This window comes from Epinephelus moara, chromosome 14 (assembly GCF_006386435.1).
Source record: "Epinephelus moara isolate mb chromosome 14, YSFRI_EMoa_1.0, whole genome shotgun sequence".
Taxonomy (NCBI): Eukaryota; Metazoa; Chordata; class Actinopteri; order Perciformes; family Serranidae; genus Epinephelus; species Epinephelus moara.
In genome coordinates this window covers 24945457-24958423 of record NC_065519.1, presented here as the reverse complement: position 1 = coordinate 24958423, position 12967 = coordinate 24945457, and the positions used below count along the sequence as shown (strand labels likewise).

Genomic DNA, 12967 nt, shown 5'->3' with positions numbered 1-12967 from the left:
ATCATCATTATCACGGCCATCCTCAGCACAACTCTCATCCCCAAATCCTTCTCTTCCCACCGCCCCCCCCTCTCCATCCCCTCCACCCCTCTTTCATCCACAGCTCCCTCTGTTGATCAAATGCATCTGATCTCATCAAAGCAGACCCTCTGCTCATTCAAGTCCCAACAGACACCCCAGCTTCTTTACTAAGCACTATTTTACATTCATGTTTGAATACCACTGATGGGATAGCATATCTTGTAGACTTTGGTTTTGTGTGGTCCTACACTGCAGCCTGGGGTTGATTTTTTTTTCTTTTTTTATTTCATTATCATTTCAGACAGACTTCTCTTTGACAAAGTAAAACCAACCAAGGAAATTAAAGAATGTAGCCTTTTATTCAAATAAGACCCTAATGAAGAATGGCTTTAATATTCATAGTATTCATATTACATTCCTATGGAAACTTAGTGAGTTTATAGTGACCTAATCGTACTGAATGGCATTTTTTTTTATCTGCTATTACACCCGTGGAATATTATATAGTTTATAGTTTGTGATATTTCCATGGTTTCCCTGCTATGACACGATTGCAATGGTTCTTTTGTTGAAGGGGAGCATTACTCCTTTTCAGGCTGAAAAGAAGTGATTGAGGCGCATAGTGGATGAACTCTGGTACAGATATTACAACATTATAGCTGCTATAAAGTGTGATTACATTCTTATTCCGATGGCAACATTATTGCGCACAGCTTGTGGTTGCGTGTCCGACTCCTGTCAGAGCTGCAGAGAACTGGCTTGAGCCGAGGGACAGAGAGGCTGGGAAGAGGGAAAATCAGATCTGGATAACTGCGTGTAGAAACTCACTCGGGCAAAGTTAACATCTGCTGGTGTGGTTATGTGAAGGATCCGTGTGGACGGGAGGAGCAGTGTCTGTGCGTAAATTGGAGATGCCCGATGTGTCAGGTTATTGTTTGTTAGAGAGTATTGTGCACTTTAAACTCAAGAGAAGGAGTCATTCCTTGACCGCCTGAGAGGTGGAATTACCAAAAGAAATCTGGATGTTATAATGACAGTAAGAAAACGTATGCTGTGTAAAACTACAGCCACCATCAGTGAATGTTTTTTAATTGTTTAATCAGCCGTCAAAGCCTCGTTAAAGACAGAAACATCAAAATGCAGCATGCGTAATGGCTCGCTACTCCAGTCCGGATTTTCCATGCGAGGCGCGCCGGAGCCCTGGAGGTGGATAAGCTGGTAGAGCCCGCTCTCTCTCATGCCATGCTGGGCCACAAGGGCTCCGGGAGACGCTGCTACATATTACCGAGAACCGGGATGGAGGAGAGGCGGAGGGGGGAAGAGAAAAAGTTTCGTTTAAACCTGCCAGAGAAACTTTCAACATGAAGCCTCACTGACGCACCGTTTCACCACCACCACAGCAACACCAGCGCTAGAACAAAGCTTGCTTTTTCACTGAATATATTTTTCTCCTCCCAGCTTGTGTTTTTCTTCCCTCTTGTATTATTCTCTGTGTGCAAGGCTGGTCGGGGCTTGCTGTCACTGCGCGCTGAGATGTTGGAGTGACCATGGCTGCGCAAGTTGCATCGGCTCCGACCAGAACTAATAACAAAAATAAGAAATTATCCAGCGGTTTGGGTCCGGAGCTCAATTCGGGGAAATCCGGAGGAGGAGGAGGGACCGTACAACGGACTGGACCGATGCTGGGTGCCGGAGATGGGACTCTGAATAATGTAGACCATCACCGCCGAAACGAGCTCAACATGGTTCATTCAACTTCCACGACTCACAACGCTTCGGACGGCCACGACAAGGATGGGAATAACCTCACGTCCGCCACGGCTTCGACTAATTCAACCACTTCCTCGATGGAAACGGGTTTGATCGCGAATCACAAGCTGAAATGTGTGGGGAGCGGAGATCCCCCTCAGTCTCAACCGCCGCAGCAGCAGCCGCCGCCGCAATTCGGCCAATTTGCGCCACATCAGCAGCGACAGATCCAAAGTAACAACACCGCCAATAACAACGGCCAGGGGCCCCGTGGGGACCGAGGTATGGATCACCAACACCACGGCGGCAAAGAGAACCTGTTGGGGGGCCAGGGGGAGCCACAGCAGCACATGCCAGGAAAAGGTGAGGGGGAGCTCACCTGTAAACCCGCGGAGAGGATGATGGGTACCAGGTATGAACACTCTAACTTGGGGCCAACTAGTAACAACTCTGAGTTTAATAACAACTATTACACTCCAAGGCCCTGTTACGAGCAACATGGCGGACAGCAGCAGCAAAGCAGTGGGATGGGGATAACGCACTCCACGGCACATAACAGCATGGAGAACTCCCACGAAGCAGGGTACCACAACAGCCAGTACAATCAGTACCCGGCGTACCGGGCGGGCTACGGTGGCGGGGCCTACGGGATGATGGGCCCCTCTGGATGCCGGCAACCTGGGAACATGATGATGGGCAGCAACTCTTCAGCAAGCCAGGGCAAGTCACCCCTGGGGGCTGCTTCGGGTGGCTTTCAGAGGTTCCCAGGACAAACTCAGCAGCAGCAGCAGCAGCAGCAGCAGCAGCAGCAGCAGCAGCATCCCTCAGGGGCCACCCCGACCCTCAACCAACTGCTGACGTCCCCGAGCCCCATGATGCGGGGCTATGGCGGTGCATATCAAGACTACGGCGGCTCCACGGCGCAGCAGCAAGCCGGCATGGGCCTGGGGAAAGACGTGGGGCCCCATTATGGTGCCACCTCGGCCCACGGCTGGGGAGCACAGCAAAGAAACCACCCTCATTCAATGAGTCCGGGCAACGGAGGGCAAGGCCTCGGCAGGACGCAGGTAAGTTTGGGAAACTTCTCAGTCAGCCGGTGTGCGGAACTGAACTTGGGTTTCTCAGCGCTGGTGTGTCACTCATAATTACCAGGTGGTGTGTGTGTATGTTGATCACAAATACAGTCAGTGTGCCTCGGACATGGACCATTATATGTGGACCAGAATGTTGAAGTTTCTAAGTGAATTATACACCTGTTAATATTTTTTATCAAGGGGTGTTATGTAGAAGAAAGTCAATTAAGTGTGCACAATTCTGACTTGTGTAAGCGTTTTAAATATTAGAGCTGCCTGAGCTATAACATGACAGGAAAAGGAAAGAAAACTTGTAGCAAAATGTTTTTATTTTAAATGTGCTTTATCGATTGGGTTGTTTAATGATCCTCTACAATAATTGATAAGCTATATCAAAGGCTGTGCTTATATCATCCCATTTTCTAAGTCCATATTCTTGTGTACTCTCTGTTTTATTTCATTTTTAGTTTTATTCAGTAGATTAAAAGCAACATTGATGTTGGGCAGATTCACCTCTCTGCCGACGTGGTGTCAGACACGTTGCGAAACGCCCTGTTTAGAGGACGTGTTGTGTTCGAGGCGCTCGTCGAACAAAAGTAAATTATCCCTATAAAAAATGTACATGGATGATCATTATGGGCGCAGATATTTATTATCATGTTATATTTAAGTGATTTAAAAAAAATCAGACGTACGCCGCGGCCGTGCAAAGACCGTCTGTCCCTCTCCGCGCGCGCTCCGTATCGAGCGGAGCGCTTCTGTGCGCCTCGTTTATTCCCATGCAGCTCACAATTTGAATAGTGGAGGTAAACTGGCTAAAAGCTCTCCGTACTCCCAGCTCACAGTTGACACCCTGTCTGCCATCTGATTGGCTCCCCGTGGCCCCGCTGGGCAGACTGCACTCAGAAAAAAAAGAGGAGGCTTCTTGCAGGGATCCTTGGCCATGGCGCTGTAGTGATGCTGCATTCACGTCTTATGGGAATACTCCAGACTTGGAGGCCGTCCAACGCAATAATTGAAGTTTTATGAAAGTGTAGGCTGCTCCTGATAATAAAAATAATTATTCACATAATTTTTCCACGCTGAAAAGACGTACAAAAACACTTCAATGTCAGCTCGGGATGACAAAAAAGAAATAATGTGGAGTTGTAGTATTGGATTATGTGTTATATGTGAAGGATTTTCCAGTTGTGTTTGTTCTGTTTGATATAAATGTTTCATTTCAAGCAGAATTTAGAGAAAGCCTCCAACATATCTTATAAATGTGATGTTAATGCATCATGGAATAGGGTGTGCATTGACACTTTGAAATCTAAGGAAAATTCACTTTTTCTGGAAACACTTGTATTCCCAGCCACAGTTTTACACAACAACCCTTGCAAGCTGAGTTCTGTTGGCCACTGCTGCAGCTGGGGGTTGAGTGCCTTGCTCGAGGACACCTCAGTGGTAACAGCTGAGAGAGGGGAAGAAAGTGTCACTGATTATTCAAGTATTCTCTCCCCTGTTTCTGGGGACTGCACTCAAGGATCCCTGGGTGTCCCCGAAGCCTGTGCTCAAACACTGATGTGTCAGTAGCGTGCAGACCCGCAGCCGGGGGAGGCAGTCGCTGGCAGCTCAGAACTCTGCCCTAACACAGCACAGTGTTTCTCCAGAAGAGCCATTATTCTGCGGTTGTTTTTGATGCACTAAATTATTCGCACTGCTGGATGGCACATCTGGACGACTGGAGGGTAAGGTGGTTGAGCATAGCTTATACTGTGTGCCTCTCGCAAAACAAAAGCAGTTCATTAGCCTACATTGTTTCAATCAAAGGCAATTTGTGTTGGATGCTGGGGAAATTAAGTGAATGTTTTAGCGTGGGAGGGTTTGCTGCGCTATTGATTGTATCAAATTATGCACCAATAAGGTGGTCAAGAGAAACCTACAGTAATCGCACTCCTTACTACAGTAATTATTACTGATTGTGTGCGGATTGGATATTAATATTATATATATATATCAGACGCCTTAATGAAACTCAGACAGCGTATCAGTCACATGAGCCATATTCTCTACTTGTATTTTAGTACATATGATTCCAACAAACCGGCCCCCAAAACATTTAACATTATATACTGCAAATGTATTTTTTTCTTCAGTTTCCCACTTCAGGAGTAAGTGCATGTGCGACTGTGTTTTTTCTCGTCTCTACCAACATTTCAGCAGCAGTATATTCACGCTACAAAAGCCCTATGTTTAATTCATATTTGGAGCGGCAGCACTGCTCTCCTGTGCACTGACAGGCTGTGCGAGAAAGGCGAGCGGTGTAGTGCATAATACTGCCTCCAAATTGGCCCCGTGATATGACTGCGCTTCACTTCAGAGTGCGTTTGGTCGGAGCACGCCTCTGTCACCTGTTGGCACAGTTTCCCCTCTTTCAAATTCAATTTCCCTCCCCACTGCCTCTCTTCAGGAGCAAGCTGTGAGCGAAACGAGTGCACCTCATTTACACTGCTGTCCCCCCCCCACACTCACTTGTCTGGCCACTCACCAAAATGAAGACAGAGTCCTACCACTGTGTCTGTGTGTGTGTGTGTGTGTGTGTGTGTGTGTGTTTGTTATGTATGTGCGCACACATCAGAGATATGTGAGATATGTTATTTAGAGGTGTGTGCATGAACCTGCTCTCTTATCAAAATGACATTGTCCTAGTTTTTCCGATTACCGTGGCCTACTTGATTGAGGGATAACAGAACAATATTCAGCGTTCAGTTTGTGACCTTATGCGTAAATGTGTGTGTGCATGTTTGTCAACACATCAGCTGCTTTCAATCCAGGCCGCTCCTGCTCAATGTGTTTTTTTCCCCCGTGCTTATGTGCAGTGTGTACGTATAGCAGTAATACAACAGCATATGTGCAATCCTAATGACTTACGTCGACATCATAAACGTAACAGCATATTGTGTCTCAACCTGTATGCGTAACAAGAATCTGTCTGCTATTCACTAATCAGAACACACACACAACACACACAGAGAACAATAAAAGTAATTAGTAGATAATAATGAGGACCTAGGAAGTTGGAAATAGTGTTGTTGCTTAGATAATTGCAGCAGCAACTCATTTAAAATCTGACCTAATAAAAGAAAAATGAATGGATATCTACAGTTTCCACTAATTTATCGCTATTATGCTCCATGTTTTTGCCTTTGTTTTTTTAGAATTGAAATCAAAGCTCGGTAGTTCTCCATATCAAAGACTAGACCCAATCCCATCCTTGGTAATGTGCTTACCTTGAAATGATTCCTGCTCGCAGTGCTCTCCAGTGCATACTGTTTACATTTCTCTCTTATGAATTATTAGTGTGATACGAACAAAGACTTTATAATAGGAGCAATGCATCAATGTCACATTGTATTATGCGGCTATCTCAGGGAGCCTTGTGCATAGTGATGGGCCTGACTGTGGCTGCTGGAATTTAATTTATGGTACATGTTCTGCATCGGACAGACAGCCCATGGGGTCTGGGCAGGAAATGGGCACGCAAGTGTGTGTTTGGGTGCTTCTTTTTTTTTTTCTGGGTGTGTGTTTAGATTTTCTGTGTATGTCCTTGAGTGTGTGTCTCTTCTCTCTGTCTCTCTGTTTGTGTATGTGTGTATGTGTATGTGTATGTGTGTGTGTGCAGGCGGGAGAAGGCGAAAGCCCCTTCGTCAGCACTAAGCAGTCCAACTTCAACCCCGCCCCTCTCACAGTGTCTCACTCTCTCCCTCCATCTCTCGCTCTCCGGTCCCTCCCGTCAGTCGTTTGTTTATGTTGGTTTGTTTACATCTCTGTCTTGGCTAGCCAGCGCAGTGCTGATTAGCAACACTAGAGTGAAATTTTAATTTGCTCTGTTGCGTCCGATAAGGGCCCCGCGCAGCGTTTTTCATCTTCCTTGGATGAAACACAGAGACTGCTTAGGTAATTGGCAGGCCGGGGTTATCCCTGGTCTGCATGCGGTTTCCACAAAACGCCAATTAATTCTGATTTTTTGAAATAATATGAATTTAAAAAACAGACTGTCCAGTTGCATCACTGGACGTAAGCTTATGTATTATTTGAGGGCTTAATAAAATAATTGTAGTTTTTTTTTTCCGTCTGGTTCCACTACACACTCACAACATACCCTGGAGTTAAAGGTTGATGTGTAAACGCCCTGAAGAAAGGATTTAATTACTGCGAGCGGCCGTTGATTTGGTGTCAGCTGTTTCTCAGCTCTGTCTCATCCGAACTGCTGGTGTCAGGAGGGAGCAGAAAAATCTAAACCAGAGCAATTTAGGGGAAGAAAGTTAATTGTGCATATGGGAGAATTTGACTTTTCTGTGTGGATGAAGTAGTCTGATGCTTTCTCGATTTGATTTGATAGTCATTTCAATTTAATTTCTCAACCTTGTTCAGCCTCTGTCAGCAGTGGTGGATTCTACACGATGGCCATGTCTGAAAGCTATAGGCGTCCTCTGGCATTCTGAGATTTGAAGGATTTATCACAAGTCTGGTATGGAGTTAGATGCTGCGCCTTATAGGTATCACCACTACTTCCTCTCTGTTTCTCAAGTAGCCAAATGGACTTTACAGCAATGATTCAATCAAAAACAAAGAATACTTTAGAAATGTCACAGCAAACAGATTTCAAATTACCGTTGGATCTTTTTCTCTCATCTGTCAGCTGAGCCGAAGTGAATACACAGTACATTTTGTACACAGTTTCAAAAAAAAAAAGCGAAGTCCTTCAGCAATTTAATAGTATTTGTTATTGTTCTTTTGTGCCTGCTATGCAGCCTGAACACTGAAACAAAGGGAAGCTTTTGTCAGTATTATAATGATCATGTAATCACAACTTCTGCATGGGCACAATTATGAGATTTTTGTGTGTTCTGCTTTTGCAATTGTTTATCCAGCCAGTGCATTCCCCATTGAAAAATACATCACAGATTTTTTTACAAGAAAAAAAAATCTTGTGTTTGTAATTTCATCAGGGTTTTTTGTATTTTTATTGAATTTTATTTTTTCTGCCCTGTTTCAATAGTTCATGATTTCCATAAATGTATTTGCATTGAGACTTGGCCGATGCCTTTTCTGTGTAAACAAAGGGAGTATAGGAAGGCCACAGATGTAGAAATGTAGGCGATATTTGAAGGGAGTCACATGGAGGGCTGCTGACTTCTGAGGAATGGGCCTGGCCGAGTTCACAGAGACAGAGAGGGAGAGAGAATCAGTATCTGAACTCTGGCAAATGTCAGCATAGTTAAAATCCTCTCCCACGGGATCTCACCCTGCCTCAGCCTTGTGAATGTTGCAAGGAAAAAGAAGTATTTACGAGTCGTTGGCCTCACACTCACAAATATATTGGGTTTCCTCCCTACAGTAGCGTGTGTGTGTGCGGTTGGCAGGGCGCCATGTCTCGTGGCAGTGGGTGCTGTGGTGGCACCCCAGACCCCCCTCACCCCACTCCTCCACCCTGACCTTCACATATGCTAATTAGCCACGTGCAGCTGCTGAAAGGAAGGACCCCCCCCCTCCTCCTCTATTCCAGAGGGGGGAGATTTTCTTTCTTTCTTTCTTTCTTTCTTTCTTTCTTTCTTTCTTTCTTTGTCTTCCTCTCTGTCTCTCTGGGGTTATTTCTCTGTGTATTTGCAAAGTAAATGTACAGCAGTTAACTATATACTTACTAAACAGATGGTACCATACAGTTTGCTTTTCACTTTCGCAGCCATCTCTTTTTGTTCCCTCTGTGTTTTCTCTCTAAATACGGTCTCTCCTCTTTTATCTGCCTCATGTCCCTGGCTCTCAGTAGCTCGCTAGGTCTCCCAAGGGACCAGCAGTCAGTTCAGAGGTATTTAGACAGCCAACATATCCTATCGAATATTTATACACTATACTGAGCAGATCTGTGGGTCACTTCTGGAACACTGTCCTGCTTACAGTAACGGCTGCCTCCACTTCCCTTCCCTCCCCTCTGGCCAACAGAAGAGGAAATGGGAAACATACGGGTCTGTCCCTCTAGAAATGAGTAATTTTGTGATTGCAGCAATTAATGCAAATTCAAAGAGTCAGCGTGACATTTTTAAGATCCAACCAAGCTCTGCATCTCCTTCCTCTTTGGATAATAAAACGGATGGTCTGATGGTACAGCTGGACAAATAGAAAAGAGGGCAGGATAATTGGCAGATAATCATGGGAGTTTTTTTTATTTATTTATGAGAATGAGTACTTTATATTTCATTGAAAATGTATAATATTAGAATTTCCATTACCTTGAACTTTTGACCAAATAATCTGCTTATAACAAAACGAGCAAGCTGTCACAGAAATGTTGACATGCTAACATAGAAGCCCATGTGTAATCCATATAGTGTGTGTATGTGACTTAACAAGCCTGTGAGAAAATCATCATCATCATTATCATCATCATCATCATCGCCATCACCATCTCCATCACCATCATCTGTCACTTTACACATCAAAGCCTCTGCACTCGTGTCTGTTTCCAGACTGTAGACTGTGCACTCCAGTCACACGTCTTGCTGTTTGGTTTGAGTTGATCCTAATCAGCGCTGGCACAGTGGGACCATTTGCTCAGCTAAAAGAAGAAAAAAAAAAAAAAGGATACAACCAAACAGCACCAGCAAGGCGCTGTCTGTCGTTTGTGAAGCACAGAGAGACAAAAATAGAAAAACGATGGGACACGGACGACGCGCCGAGTTTCTGTTGATGGGTTTTGTCTGTTTCTTCAGGTCGTTTCTTTTGCTCTCCGAGTTCCACTTTTTTTTTTGTCCTTTTCTGTCACACATAAACACACGCATGCACACACACTCACACACGCACTTTCTCCTCCCTCTTAAACATACACTTAAGTGTCTTTTGTGTTGATGGTCAACCATGTATTTTCCCAGCCACAACATGTTCCTTTCATCTTTTTCCTTTCTTACCAAACCTAAGATTGTCCATTACAGCTCACTGCGTGTGTGTGTGTGTGTGTGAGTGAGACAGAGAGGGAGAGAAAGAGCGAACACATCTGGTGTGTGGACATATTGGTGATTTATAGACACCGATCACAACAGGACACTCTTGGTCACTCCTGGCTGAACGCTACCTAATTTAGATCAATTTTATCTCAGCAATTTAGGAAGCAACTTCACACCACATCCTCCTCCTCCCCCACATATGCACAACGGACACACACACACACACACACACACACACACACACACACACACACACACACATTTTAGACTGTACACTGGAGATACTGTATGTTGAAGAAGATGTTATGTAAGAAATTTGGTTTGTCCGTGATGTATTGCAGTGGGTGTGGAGTACAGATATTTAGTTCCGGTATTTCTCTCATTTTCTTGCATTACGCACCCCACTGATATGGTCAGACTTGTTTTCTACATTCCAGCCACTCCTTTGACACAAACCGGATGAACTGGATCAGATATTGACAACACAAGTGAACTTTATGTTGAAGTTTAAATGTCTTATTTCTTTAAGATGTTAATTCCTTCAAAGGATATCAATACAGTTGGCAAGAGCAGATGTTTGCTGTTCACAGTTAATCTCCCTGTGCAACTGTGCCTGTGTGTTTCTGTGTGTGTGTCTGTGTGTTTCTAAGTGCATGCACGTGGGTGCATCTCCCTACTCAATGAACATCCATAGTTACTGTTGGCTAAACATGCAAAGGTTACTGTAATGTCAGACACATGCCAGAGGGGAGTGTGGAATACCACATTAACATAATCCATAGACAACTGTCCCATTTACAAACATCGCCGTGCCGGGCTGATCGCCACAGCACTGCAGGAGCACATGACTGCTCTTGCTTCTGCTACGCTGCATGAGGCCGAGGAGGAACTACAAAACAATGGCACTTCTCTGACTGAGAGACTTTTCCCGAGGAAATGGCTGGTTGTCAGATTTTGGCATGACTCGCCAGGACAAATTATGATGCTTGAACCCGAACCATTCCTCTGCTCTACCCTAGGCAAAGGCTGACAGCTTACATTGCTCACAGAGTTACAAAATGTGGAGGTATTGTTGTCTTGTCTGGCCTGCTGGCCTCTGGGTGCATGTGTCAACAGTTTGTTGTGTACTGTGAGAACTTCTAATAATTCAGTGGTAGAGACTTGATTTGCTAACAATTGGTTGGAATCAGACTGATAAAGACTCTTCTGTGGGGGTTTCTTTTTCCTCATGAGAGGGTTGGGGTTAAATTTTGCTCTAAAGTCTAAACAGATTCACTGCAGTGTTAGTATGGGAATATGAGAATAGCTTTCCTGGGTCTTTTAGGATCAAAACATCCACCATTTTGCACTAAATGCAGTTTCATTTGTTGGTTTTCTTAAGCAGTGAGGCCAATTTTTCCAGCAGTACCTCTTTCAAGACTCACTATAGAAATGAATACAAAACAAGCGTTGGACTAATATTTAAAGCATTCAGTGTTAATTAGATGTTTTATGGTAGTCGAGGCGCCTAACATGTTGCCCTCTCACCCGCTGGGGCTGGAGTCTGTGCTGACAGTCGGAGTGATTGTTTTGATAATTATGTGTGCATAAGCCGGAGAAGAGGCTCTTACTGCATTTCTGAAAAATACATTTTCATATTTACAGCTCGGTCTGACTGTGTGAGTCTGCGCTTTCAGCGTTGTTTTGAGGGATCCATTGTTTTCACTCGCATAACGGGTATTTTAATTAGTCTGTCTTTGGAAATTCCCTGTGTGTGTTGTGGTTTTGCGTTGGACACTGCAGACTCCCACAGCTCCCAGACATTTCTCAACATTTTTTTTTTTTTTTTGTACACATTGGCTCTGTTCCAGAAGCAGAGTCATGTGTTGAAACTTCAGCAATTCCACATTTTCTCATCTGTATTTTTAAAGCATAAACAGCCTTGCCATCTCTCTCTGCTGTTCTCTCTTTTTTCCAAGTCGCTGTCTTTCTGTCTTTTGGATGCTAGTTGCGGGTGACCTTGGCTGGTGACTACAGTGCCTACTCATTAAGTAGTAAAGATGAATGGTTCCATTATAGCAGGGGGAAAAAACGAGCGGGGCCAATTAGTGGTAATTAACAGCGGAGAGGGCGAGGCGCTCTGGAGGGCACCCTGACCCGGACTCTGGAGGGGGCAGAGGGGAGCAGGGGGCGTGTGTGGAAGAGATTTAGGTATATATGTGCAGAAAAGTGTTTTGTGGATGATTATTGTGGGTGTGTGCATTGATGTCATGGAAGAGTGTGTATTTTTCTGTGTGTGAGTGAAGCGGTTATAGTTGTGTGATCAATGTATATGAGGATGTGCTTGTATAGATGTATAGATATGTGTACATCCATGTAATAGAGATAGTATGTAAATAGGGGATTGTGTGTGTACATGTGTAACCAGTGTTATGGGAGTGTGCTTGTGTAAGAATAGGTGTGGTTTGTGGGTGTTTATATGATGTTTAAGATGTGTGTATGTTATGTAATTATGTACATTGTAGGGCAAAGCTGTAGGTGTGTGGCCTCGCAGACATTCCTGCGTGCTGACAGATGGGAAAATCACAGGGGGATTGGGCACGTTGGAGCATTTAGAGGTGACGGAGGTCAACAGCCGGCAACACCTCTCTCTGACTTTTGACCCCTGATGTGATGTCACTCCCCCTCCCGCAGCTTGTCGGTGTGGCCAGGGAGCTCGTTAGGCAAAGGTCTGCGAATAAAAGGCCCTGAAATGCCAAGCCAATATCGCATCAGCGCTAATGAACATTTTGTGATGATTTTTGTTCTTAATTGGGGATTTTATATTTGTGCTGATCTGCAGTATTTTAGCATCTCAGCATCAAGGAGAAACTCAAGGTTGTTCACAGAGAGACTCTCATACTCTTCCCTCTGTCTCTCGTTCTCAGTGGCTGCGCTTGATTTATTCACCCCGCCTACCTCCCCGTTTTTTATCAGTTCTTGGGTGAAATTGTCACAGCCGTGTAATCCTTTGGGTGCCACTAGCTGAGAGTCTTACACGTGAGCACGCACTCTGAGAGATGGGTGCTTGTAATGGTATTGGCGGCAGGGTGTCTAAACAGTAGGTAGCACCGGGTCTTGTGTCCAACATGGAAATCCTGGCAAGTCAATAAAGCGGTGTTC

At 44.7% G+C, this 12967-nt stretch overlaps 1 protein-coding gene across 5 annotated transcripts in view; it reads left to right on the top strand.

Annotated features, from left to right (window-relative positions):
• Positions 1 to 1040: 1040 nt before the first annotated feature.
• The window catches only part of LOC126401041 (AT-rich interactive domain-containing protein 1B-like), a 192237-nt gene continuing 180310 nt past the window's right edge, over positions 1041 to 12967 (top strand). For all 5 annotated transcript variants that reach the window (XM_050062087.1, XM_050062089.1, XM_050062088.1 and 2 more), the window contains exon 1: positions 1041 to 2837. In XM_050062087.1, coding sequence (XP_049918044.1) covers positions 1569 to 2837 — 1269 coding nt within the window. In that variant the 5' untranslated portion in view covers positions 1041 to 1568. The remainder of the gene's footprint in view (positions 2838 to 12967) is intronic.